The sequence below is a fragment of the Apostichopus japonicus genome, chromosome 13 (assembly GCF_037975245.1).
Source record: "Apostichopus japonicus isolate 1M-3 chromosome 13, ASM3797524v1, whole genome shotgun sequence".
Taxonomy (NCBI): domain Eukaryota; kingdom Metazoa; phylum Echinodermata; class Holothuroidea; order Aspidochirotida; family Stichopodidae; genus Apostichopus; species Apostichopus japonicus.
In genome coordinates this window covers 16,151,417-16,171,885 of record NC_092573.1, presented here as the reverse complement: position 1 = coordinate 16,171,885, position 20,469 = coordinate 16,151,417, and the positions used below count along the sequence as shown (strand labels likewise).

The 20,469-nt window shown below is 36.7% G+C and overlaps 1 protein-coding gene across 1 annotated transcript in view; it reads right to left on the bottom strand.

Moving 5' to 3' along the window:
- Positions 1 to 20,469, bottom strand: part of LOC139979002 (uncharacterized) — a 144,253-nt gene that overhangs the window by 7,111 nt on the left and 116,673 nt on the right. Inside the window, exons 29-43 of the mRNA XM_071989642.1 lie at positions 17,614 to 17,891; positions 16,498 to 16,630; positions 13,006 to 13,057; positions 12,300 to 12,352; positions 10,649 to 10,822; positions 8,888 to 9,013; positions 6,574 to 6,691; positions 5,888 to 5,946; positions 5,072 to 5,194; positions 4,278 to 4,445; positions 3,689 to 3,938; positions 2,992 to 3,101; positions 2,258 to 2,330; positions 1,296 to 1,451; positions 191 to 501 (exon numbers count right to left, since the gene is read on the bottom strand). Of these exons, the coding sequence (XP_071845743.1) occupies positions 191 to 501; positions 1,296 to 1,451; positions 2,258 to 2,330; positions 2,992 to 3,101; positions 3,689 to 3,938; positions 4,278 to 4,445; positions 5,072 to 5,194; positions 5,888 to 5,946; positions 6,574 to 6,691; positions 8,888 to 9,013; positions 10,649 to 10,822; positions 12,300 to 12,352; positions 13,006 to 13,057; positions 16,498 to 16,630; positions 17,614 to 17,891 (2,184 nt within the window). The remainder of the gene's footprint in view (positions 1 to 190; positions 502 to 1,295; positions 1,452 to 2,257; positions 2,331 to 2,991; positions 3,102 to 3,688; positions 3,939 to 4,277; positions 4,446 to 5,071; positions 5,195 to 5,887; positions 5,947 to 6,573; positions 6,692 to 8,887; positions 9,014 to 10,648; positions 10,823 to 12,299; positions 12,353 to 13,005; positions 13,058 to 16,497; positions 16,631 to 17,613; positions 17,892 to 20,469) is intronic.

Below are 20,469 nucleotides of genomic sequence, written 5' to 3'. Positions count from 1 at the left end.
TACAAATCTTCAATATTCTATGATAAGTTAAATAACAGTTTCATCTGAAATACGTGTATAACACTAAAAAATACTAAATAGAAACATTGATCTTTATACTATACTGCTTCTAGCAAGATAATTGTATCACATTCAAATATAGCTAAAACATAGGGTAGAAGAAGCATTGAAGAATAGTTTTGTGACTTACACCAGAGCTGACTGTTTTTGACCTGCCCCTGGAATCTGTGCTACCCCTTCTACCACCAGAAGTGGAGTCACTACTTCTCTCAGTGTTGTGTCTTTGAGGTAGAGGACTTCTTTGAGGACTGTCACGACGTTCTGGAAGAGACATGGGACTAAGTACATCTTCTTCTTCTCTCGAGATATCCAAGTCATCTGCTCCTAGTTGACTGGGACTACCTTTGGAGATATCTTCACTGTTACTGAGATTAGGAAAACTGCTACTTCTACTCGATGACTCAGACAATACAAGACTTGATAGAGTTCGCTTCTTGGGACCTGAAAAACAGAAATAAAGCAAACAGTAATTACTGTACACTTCTCATAATCCACAAGTTCATTTATTATTTTCTTTTGTCTAGCAAGAAATTACTAATTTACTTCCAATGTAAAGAACGCATCGCTACATCAGTCAGAAATTACAAATAACTAAATGGGGTGTCAATGTTTATAATAACTGCTGGTGGAACAGAACCTGGCCGCCTCTATGATTCTTTGCCTGCCATAAAATTTTCTCTCAACTGCCTGACTGGGTGTATTGCAAGTGAGTTAAATTCATTCCAAGAATTAAGTCAGACCCAGAAGTGTTCCAACACAGAAGTGTCCCTAGGCCTAGACTTACATATATTTGTAATAGTCACATGTGGGCATCAACCAAATTAAGTCACTGATAAGAACTTTACAATATACAATTTTCTGCCAAAATGTTCTCATACCCAGAAAGAACAGTCTTGTTGTTAGGAATACAGTCACATAAAGCTCTATGAACACATGGAGATTTTCTTTGACCTAATTGAGCTAACAAACAGCTCTGGCACCGATCACTGCAAACTCAGAGCATATCACCAATTTTGAGACCATTTGAGACAAACCCCTGGATGCTCAGTGTGTGACAGCTGACAACAGCCAAGTATGTTAAAGTCACCCAGCATAGGAGTATTAACTCTCTTAAACAGATTTCATGTTCTGAAATCAATAAGATACAAGTCGCACACCTTACTTGATTTAAGCCCATTAAAACATTGTCATTTCAAATTTAGCAACAGAAAATATATGTCCGGAGTGTTAAATACCTTGTGCAGAATTATCAAAACCACTAAATGTATCTGCTCGTTTTGGAAGTACCATAGTCTGGTGCAGTAAACTCTCCCTCTCTCCAGCACTGCTTGCACTTCTACAGACCAATAAGTTGGGGTTTTCGAGATATGCCAAGGACTGCAGGGATGATGCTGTAACAAAATTGAATTGTAAAATGAGAGGTTTTTAATCCACTTCCTTCCATCTATTAAGTTGTTTCTTTTGGAAGGATCATTTGTTAAGGGTGAGAATAAAATTGATATGTCAGGCCACTCACTCATATAAAAATTCTATTACATGGGAGTTCAAAATAGATCACATCGCAGGATCAGCACATTAATGATGAATTATCCTCTTCTGTGTCTTTAGGATAGCATTCCACGCTCACTTATCAATCATTCAGCTGTACAGTGATTTCAATTCCTTGTTCCTCATAGGAAACATAAGCACCTCTAACAGACTTGGTTCTTAAAGTACCCTATGTGATTCCTATTACAGGGTACTGACAACACTGTGGGCCAAAGACAATTTGCATGTCAGCCAGCTAAACTTGGATATTTCATCTTTTCATGAATTATATATATCCAGGTATTCGAGCCAGTCTTTGATACATGATACACATTGTTAGTTTGATATTTTATAGCTTTCAAAACCTCTGTGAGATTACAATAAAAAAAGGCTATCAAATATACCAAAAAAATAAAAAAAGTCAGTCATATTTCATTCATATTATCCAAGGTTTAGCTAAATTCCACCAAAGACCACAACAGAAAATAGACAAATCATCTGTCTCCTTACCTTGTCATCCTGATAATTATTGTTATCACCCATTTAATTGGTTATAAATAAACAAAAGATTTATGCACCCAGTAACGACAATATTTAGGAATGGTTAGGACAAATTTCTTAATAAAATAGATCCTGTGAGAGCAGTAACTGATTCTGGCTTATTACTCACCTTCCCTGATAGCTGCCTGAAGTACATCTTTGGCTTGGTCTAAGTTAGTATCACTATCAGCTGCTCTCCCCTGCTAACAGAGCAAGAATAAAGAGACCTTTACTCAATAACTCAAGATGACAGTATGTTACAAACTTTAGTGCATTACAGTAGTAACTAATCTATAATCAACATTGAACTACTGAGCACTTGCTACGGATGCTTTCAGTAGCTTAATCTTGAAAAGATATTCTGGAGGCTAAAGTTGATTGCCTTACAAAATTGCTGAAAACCACATGAAGAAGAGAGACTTTACCAACCCGTCTAACTTCCTGTAGTAGTGGAAGGTTTAGCCAGTCAAAAAATGTCACATTTCATCAAACATATCTCGCTTTAGGGACAAGATATTGAGATGGGGTTTCAAGTAGCAGTGTGGAGTATTTTTATCTTCAATATAAATTCCACATTGTTTGTCACCCAAAAATTGTGTAGACAGTAAATGTCTACACAATATACACACATGGAAGCAGCAACCTGACAAATAACAAGCCAAAAAGAAGAATTTCTGATGAGAATAGACCATAAAATAGTCCAAACAACAGACTCCACTCAGCTAGATTGCGGGTAATATATTCATGACAGTACCATCACTCATTTCTAGTCGGTGTCTAAAGATACAAATACCTCATTACCACTCTTCACCCCCAGTGCAGGATCAGCTCTTTAATCCCTTAAGTCAAAGTTTGCAGACAAACCTGTACAGAAATATCTTCCCTGCTGACAGCTAATTCATGGAGTTCTTTCATCATTTTGATCTTTGTGGCAATAATATCCTCCAGAACCACATCTTTCTCCTTCATTTCCTCTGCAGATAGCAAGATAGCAAAACCTTTTATTAGTTCTCAGATTCGTTAGCATCCAATGGAATTGATGGTGTAGCTTCTACTAGATAAGAGTCATGTCACTGTTCACTGTCGTGATTGTAGTTCTTGTCTAAAAATAACCCAATAACCCCCTCGTTCCCATCTCACCTCCAAATACTCTTTTGTCAATAAACATTCATCTTAGGTTTTTCGTATTAACGTTTTCTTTTATATTGTGTTCGTTGATGGCACATTATTTCATAATAAATATTAAGTTATACACTTTGCCCAGGACGACTCCTAAGATGTCAGAAAACCTTTCTCTACCTTGCTAAATATCTGCTGGTGTGAATAGTCACAGTAGCCTCTTATTCGTGTTAGTTTTTCGAATATTAATGAAAGTGAGACAGAACCACAGAAAAATCAATGTTGAGATAGTGCTAGTATGTGTAGTAGTAAGTAGTAAGTTGAGTCTAACAGCAATGTTGAGATAGTGCTAGTATGTGTAGTAGTAAGTTGAGTCTAATAGCAATGTTGATATAGTGCTAGTATGTGTGGCATATAATATTAATACTTAGTCATTATTTACCCAACAGTCTGGTCATTTTTTTGAGTTTTTCCTCTGCTGCTTTTCTCTCATCCTCTGCCGTTTCTTCCTTGATGGGACAGTTGACCACTGCATCTTCGATGGCTTTCTTCCACTCATTCCTGTGCTTGGTTGTCTTACAGGTAATCTCATACATCTCTGGCCCCTTCTTGTATCGACTGATGATGTAAATACTCTTATTGTCTATTGCAACATCTCTGACCATGAGATTCTCCAAACTTATTACAGGAGGCTGTCAAACAAATAAAAACAATACATGAAATATTACCAACAAGCTTGATCCCATCCTTGATGAACAGATTAGGTGGCAGTAATCATCTATGGAAATAACACTGGAATAAATTTTAACATTTCCCAGTAGCTATAAAATACAAACCAATATGTCCATACAATTGAAGCTGTGTGATAAGTGATCTGTCTATATTAGAGAATAATTGCAATAATTTAAAACACAAAGAAGTTAAATACTCCTGACAATAACTTCATGATGAATATTTTGTAATATTGAAATTGCTTGGTTTAAGACAGCGAGGGACAAACAAACATATTTGATCCAAACCAGCAAACCTACCTTATTGTCTTGTGCAGCAAAGGTGTATTTCTGGTTATTTTCACTCAATAGTAACAGGAGATCAGAGACCAGAACCACATGAACCTCTGTTAACCTGCCTCTTGCAGACTTCCAGTAAACCTCGCCTTCTTTGATGAGTTTACGATTGCTGGAGAGTAGGTCTGATTTCTAGAGATGAAATGGGAGAGTATGAAGCATTTAGCTGCAACAATATTTAAATCATACAGTAAATGCATCTAATACTGATGTTTCATGCCAACTTCATGCAAAAGAGTATTTCTATTATGGTAACCAAGTGCAGATAAAGTCTTGAGAACTGCAAGGCAGAGCTGCGATTCACACTGTCCCAAAGTGGTCATGTTTCCTTTCATATATTTAGTTTCTTCATTGTCGATAGACTTTTACTGTTAAGTTTCCTTTTATCTTTGAAAATCGCTTCAATTCTTAGCTTTGATTGATCATCTTACGGTAACATTAGTTATAAACTTGTTGTATTCTATGCTTCTCCATAATATGCTATGTACTGTTTTCTGTTTGTGCAAGCTGCTATAAAATGATAATGGGAAAATCATGCTGGTACTCATCTCCATGGTAACTCATGTCACAATGTTCCACAGATCTGTTGATTCATCTTAGTAAACCACTACGTGTCATAAAATGTCAGCAAAAAATCTTCAACTCTCCGTAACATTGAAATAACTTTACAGTTCATACTTGAGACAGGATGATTTTCTCCCATAATGTTGTAGTAGCAACACTGCAGACTCACAGGAATCCTGCTGCTGGACACTTACCTTGAATTTCTTGCCATTTTTCAAGGGTGCTGTTGATCTAGCTTCAACCTTGTTGTATATTTCTATCAGCCTCTGCCATTTCTCATGTTCTTGGACTTGGAAATCAACTTCATTACAAATGCCCTGTGAAATGCAAACACATAACATTCAATTTCTTTCTACAGCAGGGATGTTTCTCCAAATGACATTTCCCACAGCTTACCAATTCAAATTCCCAGGAAAAAGACTTACAAGTAGTGGAAGAAGAAGAAGAAGAAGACCAGGGGTGGGGGAGGGGGGCAGGACTTGGTGTAGGTGTCTATCACCAGTGTCTCAGTGATTGCTAACAAAACCAACCTTGAGATAAGAGATAAGGACCACCAATTAAACCTTTAGTAAAAGTGCTCCAATGATTTATATACCAAAGCCAACACCTTGGTTACTGTTAGGTCAATAAATAAGTGAACGTCTTTAGTAAAACATGTTTACATACAGGTGGAACTAGAAGCTACAAATTGATTCATTTTTTGTTTGTTCATGTGTTATATGTTTTATTTAAGTTTACAACAGGTGGCCAGGTTTGGTAGGGTTGGGGTGATGGTCTTGCACAATAATTCAGCTTAACTAGCTTCTGAAGAAGTCACCTTAACCTTGAACCACCACCACAGGCCTGTATGACTAAGGAGATAAGCACTGCAGCACTGTGGCAGTTTTCTCCCTTTTTACAGCTTCAAGAGGATTATGAGATAATTTAATAAGTCAGCTCCCAGAGCTTGGTTTACATTAACACATCAGAATACTTGGATGAGTGTTCTTGTTATTTACTTCACTACTTACCTTGATCAAGCCCAGAGCTTTCTCTAAATCAGCTAAATCCTGCTTGTCTGCCTTTGCAGCTGAAATAAGCAAAAAATTAAGACAAGAAATTCAAATGTTGCAGTACAATATTATAATCTAACAATAAATATGAAATTAGTAATAGATGTAGCTTATCAAGGGAGTATATATTGAGGTCATTGTAGAAATTCACTCACCCCTCCAATGCAATTGTTCCTCAAAGAGATCATCTTAATTGGTCATTATTTGGTAAACCAAAAGCATAATTATGTTTTGATTTTGCTGAATTATTATATATTGCAGTAAGTCTAACACAATACTGATAGCCCACCCATGCATTAGTCATCAAACATAGTATACAAAATCCCCATACAAGGTAAGACAGATGCAAACATGAGTCACATGACACTTAGATAATGATTCCTACCATTCTATACGGTATTCAGAGCTCTATTGGTTTTGGTATCATGCAGAGAGCAGATATTTGCAGCAAAATTTACTCAAACACGAATCAGTAATTACACCGGATAGTAGGCTCAGTAGCAACTTTGGTTTTTGAGTTCACTGATATGGAATTGAGAAAATGAACTTTTACTGATCATAACAGTAGAGAACAGATACACTTTGTGGTAAATACTATCTTGATTATGATAATTAATGGCAGCTGCACATAGGACACTGCTTACCCTTGCTAGGTTTAATGAGTGCTTCTATTAGTAACTGGTATTTGGTTAGTCTATGACTGACAGACAGGATACACTCTGGTATGGACCAACGCCGACACACAGCATTCAAACTGCATTTCTGTGGAAATAGACCATCACCAAAATATGTCAGTGTTTGAGAATAGTTGAAAAGTAAGAATTCCTGTAGGTGTCTTTTCTAAGCTGTCTGCTGGTTTGATGTATGCTCAAATGTAGTAGATGTTGAAAATGGGATGCTCATGTAAATATTAACCTTAACCTTAAACTGAATATTTAACATATTCAAATCGTAGACAAGATTCACTGCTTTATTGATGTTTTATCTGTTGGTTAAATCTCAGTAATCCTGAGCATATCCGATCCACTGCCAGACTTTCCATTAAATATTTGAAAATCAAGGATATCTCCAAACCTCAGCTGAAAAACTTCAGCTGAGGTTACTTACCCCTGAATCATGACTGCTTGTTTATTTTGAATACTCGGGATTCAGTACAACAAGGTAACAATTTAATCTTCAGGCTACAAGAAGGTAATTGCTCTTACCATTCTGGTTTGGATTGCATATCCCAAACACAATTGTCGCTAAGGATTTTTTGCTTTGAATGACTGCTTTAATAGCAGTGAACATTCAATAACGTTTATACTTGTGGCATTGGTAGCGATGAACCAATGGCTATACACTATTCTCCATTCACTAGCTCATCTGCTTAGCAGTGAACATTCAATAACGTTTATACTTGTGGCATTGGTAGCGATGAACCAATGGCTATACACTATTCTCCATTCACTAGCTCATCTGCTTAGCAGTGAACATTCAATAACGTTTATACTTGTGGCATTGGTAGCGATGAACCAATGGCTATACACTATTCTCCATTCACTAGCTCATCTGCTTAGCAGTGAACATTCAATAACGTTATATTTGTGGCACTGGTAGCGATGAACCAAAATGGCTATACACTATTCTCCATTCACTAGCTCATCTGCTTAGCAGTGAACATTCAATAACGTCTATCTTTGTGGCATTGGTAGCGATGAACCAATGGCTATACACTATTCTCCATTCACTAGCTCATCTGCTTAGCAGTGAACATTCAATAACGTTATATTTGTGGCACTGGTAGCGATGAACCAATGGCTATACACTATTCTCCATTCACTAGCTCATCTGCTTAGCAGTGAACATTCAATAACGTTATATTTGTGGCACTGGTAGCGATGAACCAATGGCTATACACTATTCTCCATTCACTAGCTCATCTGTCCATGTTTTACAAGCTTGCCCAATCCAGCAACAGCAATCACCAGCACTAAACAGCAATTTCATTTTCTTCTACATTTTTTCCATCAAATTGCAAAGTGATACACATTCAGGTAATTTATTTGACTGATATTCTATTATTTGATTGATTCATGAGAGAACAAATTGTTTGGAATGGAACTTAATAATTAAACTTAATATTTCCATGTTCTTTCAGGATACTACAACATTCTGTTTGGCTTGATCAGGTAACACAAAACGCAGCTAGCTCCCCTTATTCCACATGATCAACCTTTATATAAGCAATTGTCCACATAACTTTAATACTGGTAAAACACACAAAGTATACACACTGTACGACACACAAAGTATATACACTGAATGAACACAAAGTATACACACTGTACGTAACACAAAGTATACACAATGAATACAACACAAAGCATAAACACTGTACGACACACAAAGTATACATACTGTGTGACACACAGAGTATACACACCCAATGAAACACAAAGTATACACACTGTATGAAAACCAAAGTATACACACTGTACGAAACACACAAAGTAAACACACTGAATGAAACACAAAGTATGCACACTGTACGACACAAAGTATACACACTGTACGACACAAAAAGTATACACACTGTATGAAACACAAAGTGGGCATACTGTATGACACGCACTGTATGACTCACAAAATAAAGCAGGTAAATCCATCATCAGACACTACACCATCAACTGATGATGCTTATTCCACCTTTCCATGCAAGTTTGTAGCTTTATTTATTTATTAATTTAACTTTGCTATTTTCCACTACTTTACATTAATCATGACAGCCTTCAAGATTCAACAGTTTCCTCCCTCCTCTACTTAATCAATCCACCATGTTTCCTTTATGTCTGTTCAGATGAATGGCTCAGTGCAAGGATATATTGACATGGAAAGTTAACTACTCTTCAAGGTATTATAGAAATCATTCTCAGTTGTTACCTCCTTGGTACAGAAATAGATACATTGATGACTAACCTTAATAAATTGCTGGAATTTCCGTTCTGTCTTCTGTAGGTCTTTATAAACACTCACAGCTTCTTTCTGATGGCAACAGAGATGTCCATATGCTGTCTTCATTCTATCACCATTCTCACCTTCAAACTGACAAGTTCAAACACAAAATTTCATATTAAGCATTATTTCAAATTAGAAATGTTTATAAACATAACTAAAGGTTTAATTTGCTTTATTTCTGTAAATGTCATCTTGTACTAGGGACGGACAAAGGCTCCATCTACATAGTAGCTGCATGGCTTCCTATGTGAAGATGGACAATGTCTTAAAATTCATACCAAATGAGGAAATGTACATGTGATTCACACGTAACACTGGGAAGTTTTAGACAGGTGTACATGACAGAAACTAGTGAAATGTAATAAATTTCTTCTTACTGCCAAAGATACCTGATAATAAAGTCTTAACAGTAAGTAGAAATAGCACCACTGCCATAATTCTCAGATGCAAGTATGCTAAGCTTAGGTAAGTTGGCTTTGAATGATTTGTAGTCTTTAAGTGTTATTAGTATGCAGAGAAGACAGATTTTTGGCAAACATCGGCTGCAGTACTTAGCAAATACATGATATGGTCCGTGCTCCAGTGCATTTGCATGTTGGGAGACATAACCATTGAAATACAACTACTTGCAGATTTTGTATGAATCTGTTTTAAACAAAATAGTTGTGACCAGTGACTCTGATGAAGACTGACAATGCTCTACTGCCTGTAGAATCAATACACAATGACAATGCTCTACTGCCTGTGGAATCAATACACAATGACAGTGTTTACCTCACTGGAAACCATATAAGTGAACTGGAAGAACAGTACAGAGTACTAAAAACCAATGAGTCAAACTCAATCATCTGCATCATGCAATTTAAAAGTCACAATAATTATCATGCACTGATAAACTGAACATTAGCTGAAGGAGCTGTAGACTGCCTGTATATTGTGCAATCGAGAATCATAACAATAGGAAGACAAACATCACAGAGTGCTATATATCACTTTGCTGCTTTCATTTTTTCAATTGTTACACAAAACCAATCAATCTTAGCTGATTGCCCTGAAATATGATTCCAAAGATTTAAGCCTCAGTTACTTTTAACAAGATATAACTGATCCTATCTGCAGGTTTGCCATGAGGCTCCTCGCAAAGAGAACACAGAAATACTGACTAGGACATGATGTAGAAAAGCTGACAATGTTACTCCATTCTCACCTACATAGACTACAAACTTTACAAAGGTATCATGAGTCCATCACATCAGGAATTTTAACTCTTTAACTCACAGTTTAATACTAGTTTGCTGACTTATTTAATTATTGCACAAGAAATCTTTTCAACAAATTTACAAGTGAAACCTGACAAATAAACCTGTTTAAACAACATTTTATACAAGCAAAGTATTTTCTGTTACAGTTGCATGTTTCTTGAATTTGTTACAACTTCAGGTAAGGAAGACCAGGTACCAGAAAAATTAAACAAATCCATATAGTTATTGCAAACAAGTACAACAATTTCTGTATTAGATTAAACAGCTAATACGTGGTTAAGTTGGCACCAAAAAGTTGTGAACATATAAGTCTGTGTTTGCGAATTGTAAACACATATACCTTACACAATCATTCAATAACAGTATACATATACATACATGCTATCTCACAGGTTTCCTTGTGGAACGTAATCCAGATACATATTTATCTTAATATTTCATCAATGGATTTCCTCCTCACCTGTTTACAGAGCACATCTCCAATCTTTTCCACTGCCAGTGCTTCTGACTGTCTGCTTTTGAGTGATTCATAGAAGGTACTGGCAATATCCACCAGCTCATCCAGCATGGGGAACACTTTACTGACTATACTCTGATCCATGTTTAATTCATGCCTCATACCATAGCTGAATATCTGAATAATCCAGAAACAAATTACCAACATACATTGAAATCCATTACAACTAGTGTTGCACACAGTTACCAGTAACAATAAAAATAAAAATAATAATTATAATAATAATAATAATAATAGCATTTACAAAAAACTGTAGCATAATGTTAGGTTATATCTGTGTATAATCCCCTTTCATTTAAACTTGCATATTTTGATCTTAATTGACAATACAAATTGTTCATTCAATGTTGCTTCTTAGTTCTTACTAGTATTAACATGTATTCTGACTTAACTAAATTCTCACTAAAAAATCCAACCAACAAATACCACACTTACCACTAAGGCCTGACACTAAGTGAAGGCTGGAACATTTTAACAAAAAATGTTATCTCATGTGATCGGAAACTATCGGAGACTGTATTAGAGGAATGCTAAAAACTATGACTTACACAGTATAAAAGTAATTTCATGTAGAAACAGCCTTAGCGTATCCAATAACCAAGACTTTTGACCACCCATTGTGCTTATTTCATCAAAAACGGCAACACTTTCGCATGTTGCGTCACTTACCTATAAACACGATCCTAACGTTGAATGGCTATGGCACGACAACTAAGCCTAACCACATCAGCAATTGCCTCATGTTTAAATTATTTATTTAAAACGAAACACAGAAACTTTCTACAGGGGCATGAAAAGCACTGAGCATGGTTTTTTTCATTTACACCATGAAGAGTGGGAAGGGGAGGGGCATTGGGCAGGGGAGGGGCATTGGGCAGGGGATTTTGTAGTGAATGTGGCGTTATGTTTGGTGGTCTGAATATGAGATGTTTACAAAATGACAAATATTGTTGCTTGGATTTGCAAGCACTGTCTAGTGGTACATGAAGTATGTACAATGTTCTTGGATTATTGCCAAGGTTTTTGCTCTCACAGTAGAGGTGTTTGTGAATTTTGTGGACTGTAGATTGCACTGAAATGCCAAGGAAAGAGGACTGGTTTCTAGGCCAAAATATTTCAAACTGACCTCTGACATAAACATGTAAGTGTTGAAGCAATGTGGAAAATATCAGTAAATGTCAATAAATAACCTTAATTTTCAAGATAATGGATGCCGATAATGGGTCCGACACAAACTTCAGCCCCAAAGATATGGTGCATCTAAATAAAATGTTTGTCACTAGTATCAAAGCATAAAGAAAATCCATTTTAAAAATACTTTCAAAATAAATAACAAGTCTACCACACTGTGCTACTTAATTTGAAGTTTTCTCAATCAGCTGGTATGAAGCTACTATTACTTTCTGCAGTACATTAAATGATCATCTCTGACATGGTCACACTAAGAGACTTACATACAAACCATAACTATTATTATAAACTGTGACTTATGAATACCATTACATCTTCATGTTTTCAGTCTTGATTTCCATATTTCTCTAACAGCTCTGCCAAAAATGACTGATATTTCATCAACTCATCATTTAAAACTTACCTTTAGCATAACTTTTAATGTTCTAAGGTGATGCTTTTCTGTCATGATGAACTCTGCCAACAAAAAATAAACATTTGTGTTGTCTTGGATACTGTTCTCCTTACATGAATTACTCAATTTCATTGATAAATTTCAATTACACAGCCACGCCACACGTTTGAATTTGTATCATTAGTAAGGCAAGAGTAAGTCAGATGTTTTACAAACTCTAATAAACAATAAACAATCTGCAAAGCTCAACAGTCCTAGAAAAGATGTTTAATTAGGAGCTTTGACAATTTAAAAACACATCTTTCCAAAGGAAGAAGGAACCATGGATCAATTAATTAGTCTCGCCTCAAAACGTGTGCAGCCATCTGAAAAAGTTAACTTTCTGTTGCTTGCAAGTGACATCTATTTTGTGTCGCTACAAAATGCAGACAGTAATGAAATGTGATACCTTAATTGTTATCTTTAGCTGGACCTGAGATGTCCATGGCTGTATCGTTTGTATACTGTGCTGTGGGTATTGACCGCAGCTGTATGTACTGACTGTACACTAGTGTTTAATTACCCACATTAGCAAGCTGTGTGTGTATTTTCTGGGATCGATGGTGGTGTTAAACACTTCTGTTACACCTCATTCGAAACTATGTCAAATTACCGGCATTAGACGGTTCATTTTGCGCGAGTCTTGACACCCTTTAATATCAAGCTTTTTACTTACCAAATATAACATCTTGTCTCTTGATCTCCTTATTGCTCATTTTCTTGAGAACCTGCAAAGAATGGAAACAAACTCTCTCTAAACAACTCCATAATTACTAAATGTCTGGTCCTGTCATAAATATGTTATAATTTCTATTAAGTTCACTGTCCCTTTAATTTTATTTTCTGTATACTGTATGTATTTTCTAGAGCCAAGTTTGACTTCCAAAATAACATATATAACTTGTTTTCAGAGAGACCACTTCCACTTGTTTTCATAAACCCAACAAATTTAGCAAGCACTTAATTGATCTATTCAGACAATCAATAAGTTTAGTTTAGTTAGATTAGTAGAAAAGAGGATCAGGAGGGACACTTAAGTCCCCATCAAGGACCCTATAGAGAGAGAGAAAAAACTGAAGACACAAACACTCAGACCCAATTACAATGCTTGAAGTGCTTGTCCAAAGCATTCTTAAACCCATTGACACTACTTGCAAGTACAACTTTCTCAGGCAAACCATTCCACTCATTCGAAACCCTATTAGAAAAAAGTTATGCCGAATATTAATCCTACTATGTGACTTTTGGAGTTTAAGACAATGACCTCTGGTACAACTACTGTAAGCAAACATGAAAAAGTCGGTAAAGGATAAAATTGTCGAAACCCTACACAATCTTGAAAATCTGGATCAAGTCCCCGCGTAACCCTATTAGAAAAAAGTTATGCCGAATATTAATCCTACTATGTGACTTTTGGAGTTTAAGACAATGACATCTGGTACAACTACTGTTAGCAAACATGAAAAAGTCGGTAAAGGATAAATTGTCGAAACCATACACAATCTTGAAAATCTGGATCAAGTCCCCGCATAACCTCCTAAGCTCCAGTGTGGTGAGATTCAACAGTTGTAACTGCCTATAATAAGGAACACTCTTTAAGGAACTAATCATCCTAGTAGCCCTCCTCTGGACCTTTTCAAGTACTTCCTTATCCTTAGCAAAATATGGGTTCCAAGCCTGCACAGCATACTCCAACTGCTTGTAAAGCCTAACTATGATGTCCTCTTTCAGAAAACTGAAGTTCCTCTTGATCATACCTAAAACCCTATTACCTCTTTTTTACAGCTTCAAGACAATGTTTAGAAGGTTGCAGAGATGAGTCAATGTAGATACCTAGGTCTCTTTCAACAGAGACCTCCTGTAACTCCACACCATTAAGATTGTATGTAAACTTTTGGTTACTATTACCAATGTGCATTACCTTGCATTTATCAATATTAAAAAGCATTTGCAACCCCTGAGACCAGGAAAAAACCTTATCCAAATCCTTTGAAACTTCTCAGAATCGCTTTTGGAAGAGACCTCAGAATACAATTTGGTGTCATCAGCAAAATTCTTAGCTGTACAAAAAATATCTCCATCGATGTCATTTATATAGGCAACAGACAACAAGGCACCCAATACAGACCCTTGTGGAACCCCACTAGTAACGTCCTGCCAAGAAGAAGCACAGCCTTTAATTACCATCCTCTGTTTCCTATTACCAAGCCAATTCTCGATCCAAGACAGTAAATTCCCATTGACACCCATATTCTTCAGCCTAAGTAAAAGACCCTGGTGGGGAACTTTATCAAAGGCCTTCTGGAAATCCAGAAACACAACATCTACAGACTTCTGCCTATTTAGTGAGCTTGTTACATCTTCCATAAACTCAAGGATATTAGTGAGATAAGAACTTTTTTGACAAAAGCCATGTTGAGACTCTCTGATCAAAGACTGACTGCTGAAGTGACAGATCATAGACTTTTTAACAGTAGACTCCATGACCTTACAAACAACACTAGTGAGACGGGCCTATAATTACAGGGCTTAGACTTATCACCCTTCTTGAAAATTGGGGTAATATTAGCACATCTCCAGTCCTTAGAAACATAACCTCATTCATAAATTTGCTAAAAATCAATGAGAGAAATGGTGTGCAAAAGTCTTCAACAAATACGGATGGACTGTATCCGGTCCAAAAGCTTTAGAAACATTTAGACGAAGCAGCTCCTTTAAGACAACCTCATCCGAAAATAAGACCATATCCAGTTTAGGCCTATCACTGCCCCCCTGAAAATCTGGAATACTACTCATATCTTCCCTTGTAAAAACCGACACAAAATAGTTGTTCAAAAGATCTGCAAGATCCTGACTATCAGTAACTATATTATCAGCCTGTGGTGCCCTAAGAGAAACAATTGCATCTTTAATTTTCTGCTTTGACTTGACATAAGAAAAGAAGGCCTTTGGGTTATCCTTAACAGGGCCTTTGGGTTATCCTTAATAGGGCCTTTGGGTTATCCTTAGAAACTGAGTGACATACATGAAATTGAGTCCAATATAACTGGAATGATAATAAAGATTGCAACAAATTATCCTTTCAAATGCCTACTGTCAGGAGACCAATTCCAAACTTCAATTTTTTAATTTTGATTCGTTTAAAGCAGGGTTGTCCAACCTACGGCCCGCGGGCCACAGTCCGGCCCGCCGCAGGGTTTTGTCCGGCCCGCCAGAGATGCTTCTTCGGTGCAAAATTTTAGTGAGCAGATTTATTGTTAACAATTTGAAGCTATATAATCAATCATTCAAACCTTCCAAAAAACTGCAAACAGGTAAGTTTGTGTGATACTCTCAGCGGAGGGGGGCGACTGGAATTTATTCATCTGTTTTATCAGGAAGGAAAATAAATCAGTGCGCTCCGCATGCAGTGCTCACATTTAGTTGCCCTGGGCTTCGGGGCTAAAAATAAAAAAATCTAGAGTAGGGTTCATGCGGCCCCCCTCCTTCATCATAATTATTCCATGTGGCCCTCCTCTGCAAAGGTTGGACAACCCAGATTTAAACAGATCACTCAGTACCATGTGATGGTCAACTATTAACTATAGGAATCCATATTATTATTCAAGTGCTATATGGGACTGTAGTGTCTGCCCCTAGCATACATGGATATGAATATCTAATTAAAGCATAACTGTATATTGGAAATGAAATAGGTACTTAAATAAAACTAATGTGTAGTAATATGCTGATCAAATATTTGTTGAGCAAAAAGCTATATTTTGTGACTGTGTTGTCTGTAAATGCAGTGTTTTGACTTTGGTCAACAGCTGTCCATACCTACAGAGTGTTACTTAAGTAGTTTACCACCAAACACTCAAAGATCATAACAAAGGAAACAGCAATTTATGAATCAGTCATCTGTATTACACAATCCACATGAATAGATTTTATAAGACCACTGATAACTTAATCTACTGATTTAAATGCTTGAGTAAGAAATCTACACCCCCTCCCCCCTTTTGCCCCCCTCCCGGAAAAGTCATAACGTACTTGAATTGAACTGTAACCGTTAGCCTGAGAAGGAGCTAAGCTCATGATCTTAACAATGTAACCTCTGCAAATTGTTACTTCTCTAACAGGATCACCAAATAAGACACTATTTATCAGACTCTATGACATTGCTTACCTTCTTGTCGACTGAAACACTCCAAGATTCTGGTTCTGGGCCGGATGTGAGGTCATCATCAGGCTCAAACTGAAGTGTAGAGGACACATCGTCCAGAGACTCCGTGGAATAAGACAAGTTGTTATGGAAGTTACTGTGGTGGAGCAGGGATTAAAATCAACACAATTACTTTACAATTATACAATTATACATAAACAATTATACATCCATTCTTTTCTTCCATCTACTGATAATGACTTCTGGATAGGTTACATACACCTAAGATTCCGCATGGTTACGTTATGTTCCTTGTTGAGATTCTGAAGACTGAACACACTTAAATGAGACCAAAATTTGACAAAAAATGACAAGATACATTAAGGTTGATAAAGCACATGTGTTGAATGTATGTGAATATTTAAAATTTTTAGCAAACAGAATGGTGACAAGGCAATGTTTTGCACAATGAAACATTGTACAGGGTTTAGAAATGAGCCAAGCATGATGCAATGAGCAAACTGAAACCAAGTCAACCTTGTTATTCAATTGCATTTTTATGAAGTTATTATAAAATAACCATCTTTTATGTAAACAATGTGCTACAAAGATGATCACCACAGGGTTGGCTCAAAGAAATCCAGACATCTTTGTATTTAAACACAATTTACTTTGGCCTTGTTCCTTGCGTTACTTACTAACCCTTCAGGAACTGTATATCGATTTACACATTAAACTGACACCTTTCAGGCTCTCAGAATAAAACATTCTGCCCAATTGCGTATAATTGAAAATCTCTTCGTACATTACGAGTGATACATGATTGAGACTTGGTGCTTTAAAGGCTGCTTAATGAAACATCACTGTTCCATTGAGTATACTTTCAAGAGATCACATCATAGTTACACTAACCATCCTGTACCATCAAACAACCCTTGGGGTATAGATATTATATCACACTTCTATTAATACCGATTAAAAGTTTGTTGAAGATATGCAGGATATACTCATAACTAAACACTGGAGAAATTCACCCACATTACCATTAACAAAACAATAACACCCAAACAGTCATACTTCTGTGCACACACATCCCTCGCCCACCTCCCCCCCACCCTAGTCTCAATATGCTATTGGTACCTGTTCTTTGGTGGGCTTCCTGGAGGTTCCTCCGCTTCGTCATTCTCATCTATTGTGCGACTGTGGATAAGACGAGATAAATCCACATCAGAGTATGACATTCGTCGGGACATTTCTGAGATTGGAGGGGCCAGGTAATGGGTGGTCCTGCGTTGCATTGTTGTTTGCAATTTCATTTTGATACGGGATGGATTCATCCTGGACACCCATCCAGCTATATTTCCCACCAGGAGTAATCCAAGACAATCTCCACACAATTCAAAACATTGACGTATTCCCTACGGCATAGCTATTAGCAAGTTCCTGAAAAAATACTACATATTGTCCTTGATGAGTTGTACACAGACTGCAAACAGAAATCCAACAAACTATATCACCATTAAGTGCTGGTATAGACTGTGTCATAGATGTAAAACAAACCCAGGATACCAGAGAAGTTCATGCTGGTAGCAACACAGCACAGTATAAAGTAATATTCAAATATGTATAACAGATCATATGCGCTTAGCAAAGGCCAATGATGTCACTAGGTATTTTATTTCAATGTTTCCAGATATCTAATTGACAATTATGACTTACTATAAGCAATAAATTAAAATGTAAGCAAAGTCACTGAGGGTGCTTAACTGGTTGTTCTTGTAGTTGGATTCAAAATCAGGAAGTGACAATGATATGGGTGGTATCGAAAAGAGTTAAGTAAGATTAAAAGCCACTATAGTTCTCCCTATGCTGCAGCTAAGCACAGTTTCTAAGAAGTCTAACAAGCTGTCATCCAGTAAATACTGATCGAAAGAAAGCAATGGTTGCTTTATAGTTTGAGAACGACGTACATTAAAGTTCAAACCACATACTAATTAGATTCAAAATGATTCAACTTAAGACCTTAACTAGATGACACTGCTCACAGAATGGCATTATTTCCAGCAGAGAACTTCACTTTCAAGTATAGGTTACTATTGTTGATAAACACTCACTGGCAAAGAAATGAGACAACACAAACTTCAGCTGATAGCATCTGAAATCTCTGGTTCTATCTAGCTAGCTGAACTAAACTGATGACATACATGGACTGATGTAACTGATGATTTACATGGGATGAATCTATCAGTAATCTGGACTGAACTTAACTGATGAGTTATCTGGGCTGAATCTACCAATTATCTGGGCTGAACTAAACTGATGAGTTACATGGGCTGAATCTATCAGTAATCTGGACTGAACTTAACTGATGAGTTATCTGGGCTGAATCTACCAATTATCTGGGCTGAACTGATGAGTTACATGGGCTGAATCTATCAGTTATCTGGGCTGAACTGATGTGCTACATGGGCTGAATCTATCAGTTATCTGGGCTGAACTAAACTGATGAGTTACATAGGCTCAATCTATCAGTTATCTGGACTGAACTTAACTGATGAGTTATCTGGGCTGAATCTACCAATTATCTGGGCTGAACTGATGAGTTACCTGGGCTGAATCTACCAATTATCTGGGCTGAACTGATGAGTTACCTGGGCTGAATCTACCAATTATCTGGGCTGATCTAAATTGATGATTATCTGGGCTGAACTAAACTGAGGAGCTAACCGGGCTGAATCTATCAGTGAGCTGGGTTGAACTAAACTGATGAGTTATCTGGCCTGAATCTATCAACTGATTCCATCATCAGGTGGTAGATAATCTATCAAAAACACTAAATGCAGGACAACAGTGAATTAATAATTTATTATTATTTTTTATATACTCTTTATGTGGTAGAAAGAATCAAAACCACATTGTATCATCATCATCTTGTTTAAATCTGTGTCATTTGAAAAGTGACAACACTTGAAAGATTTGATTTTGAGGGGTGAAAAAGAACCGTGTGAATATCCACAATATTCTATACGCTTGTCCAATTGTACCTATGTATGAGTGCTCATATGCTTGTCTGTCTGTGCCTAAATATTAGTGATAATTAACTTGTCTGTCTCTACCTATGTATGAGTGATAATATGCTTGTCTGTCTGTACATATGTATGAGTGATAATATGCCTGTCTGTCTCTACCTATGTATGAGTGATAACATGCTTGTCTGTCTCTACCTATGTATGAGTGATAAACTGATAATATGCTTGTCTGTCTTTACCTATGTATGAGTAACAATATGCTTGTCTGTCTCTACCTATGTATGAGTGATAATATGCTTGTCTGTCTCTACCTATGTATGAGTGATAATATGCTTGTCTGTCTGTACATATGTATGAGTCATAATATGCTTGTCTGTCTCTACCTATGTATGAGTGCTAATATGCTTGTCTGTCTCTACCTATGTATGAGTGATAATATGCTTGTCTGTCTCTACCTATGTATGAGTGATAATATGCTTGTCTGTCTGTACATATGTATGAGTCATAATATGCTTGTCTGTCTCTACCTATGTATGAGTGCTAATATGCTTGTCTGTCTCTACCTATGTATGAGTCATAATATGCTTGTCTGTCTCTACCTATGTAAGAGTGCTAATATGCTTGTCTGTCTCTATCTATGTATGAGTGCTAATATGCTTGTCTGTCTCAACCTATGTATGAGTGGTAATATGCTTGTCTGTCTGTACATATGTATGAGTGCTAATATGCTTGTCTGTCTCTACCTATGTAGAGTGATAATATGCTTGTCTGTCTCTACCTATGTATGAGTGATAATATGCTTGTCTGTCTCTACCTATGTATGAGTCATAATATGCTTCTGTCTCTACCTATGTATGAGTGCTAATATGCTTGTCTGTCTCTATCTATGTATGAGTGCTAATATGCTTGTCTGTCTCAACCTATGTATGAGTGATAATATGCTTGTCTGTCTATACCTATGTATGAG